The sequence below is a fragment of the Octopus bimaculoides genome, chromosome 20 (genome assembly GCF_001194135.2).
Source record: "Octopus bimaculoides isolate UCB-OBI-ISO-001 chromosome 20, ASM119413v2, whole genome shotgun sequence".
In the NCBI taxonomy this organism is placed as follows: Eukaryota; Metazoa; Mollusca; class Cephalopoda; order Octopoda; family Octopodidae; genus Octopus; species Octopus bimaculoides.
This window is the reverse complement of record NC_069000.1, coordinates 9181745-9187813: the sequence shown is the minus strand read 5'-3', so window position 1 is coordinate 9187813 and position 6069 is coordinate 9181745. Positions and strand designations below refer to the sequence as shown.

Genomic DNA, 6069 nt, shown 5'->3' with positions numbered 1-6069 from the left:
AAACTCCACCAGCTGCTCAAGCTGAAGATGGTGAATATACAAAAATGAAAACCAATGAAATGTTGCCAAACCAAGCTGAACAGACAGCTAAAGAAAGTCAGAGTAATGAAAAGACCGATGATAATGCTGAAAACAAGGAAAAGGTTGTAGAAGAGGATGCAAATTCCAAGAAAGAAATTGAGAAAGTACAAAATGCTGAAACAGTGCCTCAAACACAAGGAGAAACTGAAGAGGTTGACATTGATCTAGGTGACCCCGATGTTGCCGCAGCAGCTTTGAAAATTCAGGCCAATTTCCGAGGCAATATATTGCGAAAGAAAAAAAAAGTTGTTGAAGCAAAGAAGAGGGTATTGATTTTGAACTATTCTGCAGTATTGTCTCATTGGTGGTGCTCCTTAGCTTATTGCATGTTTGCTTGTGGTATTCCTGTGTGCATTTAATAATTTATTTACAGATATATATAATTATATGTGTATGCATGTATGTATATTTTTACTTGAAAATTGCCATGAAATTTTAGTATTGTCGTATTAATGTGTTTTTACCTTTGGATCAAATGGCTTTTGTTGAAAAACACCCCCCATGTCAACCTTTAATTTATCTCCAAAACCTTTTTTGGAAGATAATCAATTTCATTGTTTTAAAACTTGTATATGGTCTCAATATTATTATTGTAAAGGAGTGAACTAGCAGAAGCATTATTGTGCCAGACAAAATGCTTAGCAGCATTTCATCTGTCTTTATGTCCTTAGTTCAAATACCTCTGAGGTTGACTTTGCCTTTCATCCTTTCAGGGTCAATAAAATAAGTACCAGTTGAGTACTGGGGTTGATGTAAACAACTTACCTTCTCCCCAAAATTTGTTGGCCAAACTTTGAAGCCAATATTAGTTTTATTTACCTTTTAATACATCAATCCCAATTTACTTTAGAATATATTATTAATAATTCATAAAACTCTAAAAATAACATTACTTTCAAAGTGTTATATTATTTAGTTTTTCTGCTTTTTTAATGAATAAATTTCATCTGTTTTTCAGCATCCATTTTGATACAAATATTGTCACATTTTTCCTGTAGTTTTTGCTCATGTCTGCTTAAGTTGTCGTTATTGAGTGCTAGCTTATTGTCTAGTCTTTGTACATTGTCCATCACAGTGAAACCATAATTTCACATATTATTTCTTTCACTTTCTCACAATGACATTATTGTACATATCTACAAAGTTACTTTACAAAGCTGAGATTTCTACTAAAGAAACAACTAAAAGAAAGCAGTATCTAAGGATACCAAAATATCCCTTTCCTTTACTCTGATCCCCAAGTAGAGCCTCAGGTGCTATTTAATAAAACTATGTCCTATTAATGCGATTTAACCCTTTAACTGTACAATTAAATTTCAGGGTCATTCCTGTAATGATGTTGAATATCTACCAAAAAGTATTGGTATTTTTTTGCAAGTCACATTGCCTCAATAAACTTGACATATCTCAACAAAGAATAGTTTCAAACATGGTACTCCTCTTCAGCTAAAGTCTTTCTTTTTGCTTCCCAAATGCTTGCATTTTGCCTGTAATCAGTTGTTGACTCTACATTAAAGAATCAGAGGTTCCTCTTCTAAAATAAGATACTATTTAGAAATCCCTGTATTTATTTTTAATAAAAAAAATAAACTGATGACCCTATTATGTATCCGAGGTCAAATTAATTCATGCATCCCAAGTATGGAAGCAATTCACGTAACCATTTTCGCATAAAAAGTGAACACACACACACACACATACACAGGTCTATATATACTTGGTTTTAATTACTACAATGCCTACCACCCCAAACTATAGTGGTAACCGTGGTAGTGGATGTTTTGATACAGCCATAGCTTCTTAGTCAACAAAGTTCATGATCTGTTACCAGGTGCATTATTTCATTCACATTACCAACAACCTTTAGGAAAACATGGTTATCATGGTTTGCAGTTTTACCTCAAAGGCGGGAAGGAATGTTTTAGTTGTGGAAGATAATATCTCTAATGTTGGCAACATCCTAATTATAGTTATGTACTCACTTTTGCTGGAATTTGGTGTTCAAAAGTATATAAAGCTGTGAAAATCCTTTAAAATAAAATATCTATCCAACCCATGTCTGCATGAAAATAGTAAATAGACATTAAAATAGCTTTTGATGAGGAAGAAGTTGATGATTGAGATGAAGATAATGATGATGATGATGTTGATTGTGGTGGTGATAATAATATAAATCAAATAGTGTTTGAATCCCTTGAAAGCCAAAGGCTAGGTAGGCATTAACATTAACCTCTTATACCCATTCCAACTACTTAGATTCCCCCCCCCCCCAACATTTCCAAGTTATATAAATACTTCCTACCTATCTCACAGATGGAATCCAAACAGAAAGAATTGCAATGTGCTGTTTCACATTTATTTTGCAATAATCTATTAAAGATTTGTTGTTTTTACATTCAGGAAATCTTCAATAGTTAAACAGGTTGGCACATCCTATCAGGCATTTTTAGTTTGGGATTGTTTATTATTGGTTTTCCAAATGTTTAAATCACTTTATCAGGTGCATGTTCAGTGTTCTGATTAGAATGTATATACTATTTCCTTTCTCAGTAAGGGTTTCCTTCAAGCTATATTCATCTCAATCAAGTTTTCCTATTTTTACATTAGCATTTTGTTAATTTTTTTATTCTTCTCTGCAACAAAATAATTTAACATTTCCCCCACAATCTTTGAAATATTTCTCATGAAATATTAATGTGAGTCGTGTGTATGTATAAAAACTATCGTTTTTCGGACTATTCAGTTTTAGATACAAAACATTTTCCAATATTCACTTCTAAACTTCTAAGCTGTGTTACAATCAATTTGATCTTTCAGTGGCCTAGTAAATAGAAATGTTGTCAGTTTTTAATGTCTAGAAATAAATGTGACTAGTCGTAATCCAGTCTGATACTACAAACATTTGACCAAAACATACCATAGATGCAAATATTGAAAAACAATTTAATTTCTAAAGATAGGTGAATAATCCCCAAAATTATAATCTTATTAATAACTCATCTCAGACATTTATGCATGTATTATATGTATGCATGTATGTGTGCATATATATGTATGCATGTATGTGTGTATATATATGTATGCATGTACATAAGTGAATAAATATGTATATTCATGTGTGTATGTCTGTTTACATGTATATATATATAAACTTACTTGGAAATGGATGCATGGTATTATTTATATATATATATATAGATATAGATATAGATATGTATGCATAAATGTAGGTATATATTGATATAATAATGTTGGGGTTTTTTTATATATACTATTTATTATGTAAATTACTTGCAGGATACTATGTTAATACTTTTTTTTCTTGTTAGCAGAATGGATCTTCCATCATTCACTTAGATGGCAAAAGATCTGGCTGTATGTAAGCTACAACTGTATGCCAAAATTTCTGCTGAAAACTCTGATCTCATGTAGGACAGGATATTTAATTTCAATCTCATTTTTTATTCAAAAACCAAGTTCAAAATGCTTATTAAAAGTATTTTTTCTTATTTCCTCTTAGCTAAATTTCAGGTATCATTAAACGCAACATTAAAATCATATAGGCAGCAATTTTACAATTGGTGTCTACAAAAAAAAATACATAAACACACACACATATCTATATATACGCATGATGGTTGTAGAACGTCATCATCATACAGGCAAAGTTGTTTGCTTCCAGTCTTCCATGAAAAACCTGTTAGCCTATAGGTAAGTTGCTGACAGGAATGGCATCTGGCCATAGAAAATCTGTCTCAACAAATTCTGTCAGACCCATGCAAGCATGGACATTAGATGATAATGATGATGACAACAATGATAATAATTATGATGACAACGACAATGATAAAGATGATGATGATGACCAGGCAAACTTCTGCATATAAATCATAAACTGTTGAACAATGAATATGAAGTACAAGTGCACACAGATATGCACCAATTATTAAAACATCTGGGAACCATGGTGCATTATCCAGGATTGCCAAGAGCTAAATGTCATTCACAATAGTGAATGTACAATATACATTAAGATACCAAGGTGCCACACTATGGTTACATTATACGTTTTGTCACATTATATACATGATTCCAAATTGTCAAAATGCACAAAAGCAAATTGAGTACAACGCGTGGGATGTTATGATAATGTCACTTTGCAGTTGTATTATTATGCAGCTTTTTATTGCAAATGCACTTCTTTGCAGTTATTGTGCGTTTGTGCTCCTTTGTAATTATCAATTGTGCATTTGATTCTAACGTTGCCTTTAATGTTGCTTGCAGTTCAGCTAAGGAGAAATAACCAAAAAAAAAAAAAAGAAAAAAAAAAAGAAGATTTTACCAAAACTTCAAGATTTGTTTCCCTAAATTAATGCATTTTATTACCCTTGTTATTTATTTATTTATTTATTTATATATAGAAATGAAACTGAAATTCAACATCCAATCCTACATGAGATTTATGTTTTCGGCAGCTATTTTGGTCTACAACCATATCTTGGCTCACGATCAGATCTTTTGTTGACTGAACAAATACTGGTAAACTCAGTGTACTAAGAAGAAATTCAGAGTATTGGCATGTCATTCTGTCTGTAATTTGCATGATTTATACTCTGTTTCTTTTATATTAAGTGCTCATTCTTCTGTTCATCCCCACATGCAATCATACATACATAAGTACATACATATGTAAGTACATACATATGTTTGTATGTGTATTGTATACGTATGTATAGTAATCTAATTGGGTGATGATTATTTCATGTTTTCTAAATAAACCTAGATCTTATTAAAAATGTGAATTTCATATTTCTCTATTCTGTTTGATAGTTATTTATTGCCACATATATAAAAACTGTACAAGCGTTGGATGGGTGTTGAAAATTTTGTAGTTTTAATGTAGTATGTGTTAATATCCGTTTCATTATGAAATTTAGTCTTAAGGTATTTTACTACTTTAAGACTTGTGTGTCACGGATAGTAACAGAGTCTTAGTCTCTAAGTGCTTATGATTTCTATGAAACTATTTTTATTTTTGTTTTATTCAATCTTTGAAACCAATGTTAATTCTCCAAATAGACATCACTTTTATTTCATCTCCTCCATTTCTGTTCTCTGCTAAATGGCATGACAAAAAAAAAAAAAAAAAAAAAAAAAAAATTAAAAAGGCTGTTTCTCTCAAGTTAGAATTTTGTATAAAGTATGACAGTATATACTGACATGAAGAATAAAATCAAACTCATATCATATTTTAAGTTTTCCTGAAGCTTAAATTAAATCATTTGCTAAAGCAACATCTCTTTCCGTTAATCAGGTCTTCAGTTTAATTCTGTCTTTAAAAGTCATATTTATCAATTCACCTAATTATGTTTCATATCCTTTGTTTTCATTTATTTTCATTCACTAGTACTGAACACTAGCTCTCATATCAGTCAAAGAAGCCTCGGAAGCCATCCTCCACTCAATTTTGTCATAATTCTTTTTGAACTTTCCTCTAACCAATTACACAATGTTTGCTATTGAAATTTATTTTAGTCTGTTACAGCTTTTTGTATTTTTTCCCCTTTTTCTTAAAAAAAATTATCACAAAAATCAAATACACTATCATATTGGTATTTGAAATCAACTCTTGAGATTTTCCTATATTTAGGCATTTTAGGCATTGTAGAATGTTTTAAATTCAAACTTTCAGAAATATAAGACTGTTTTTCTCTTGTATGAACTATTTCAAATGAAAGTTGGACAAGAACAAATGGTCATTATGTTGAATGTCAGTATAATTCTAGTTCTGTAAAGTATCTCTGATAAACTTTTACTTCCAAAACTCAGATCAATTTTAAAAGCATTGTTTGTTAAATTTTGCTGAGTTATTTTAACATTTCTCAAGTTTCTTTTCTTCTCACTGCCATAACACACACCACACACACACACCACACACACACACCACACACACACACACACACACACACACACACACACACACACACA

General features: G+C 31.0%; 1 protein-coding gene across 1 annotated transcript in view; it reads left to right on the top strand.

The window, feature by feature from the left end:
- LOC106874758 (uncharacterized) overlaps nt 1–6069 on the top strand; it is a gene marked incomplete at its 3' end in the record, with an annotated part of 317509 nt that overhangs the window by 301497 nt on the left and 9943 nt on the right. Inside the window, exon 10 of the mRNA XM_052975193.1 lies at nt 3–347. Within this exon, the coding sequence (XP_052831153.1) occupies nt 3–347 (345 nt within the window). The remainder of the gene's footprint in view (nt 1–2; nt 348–6069) is intronic.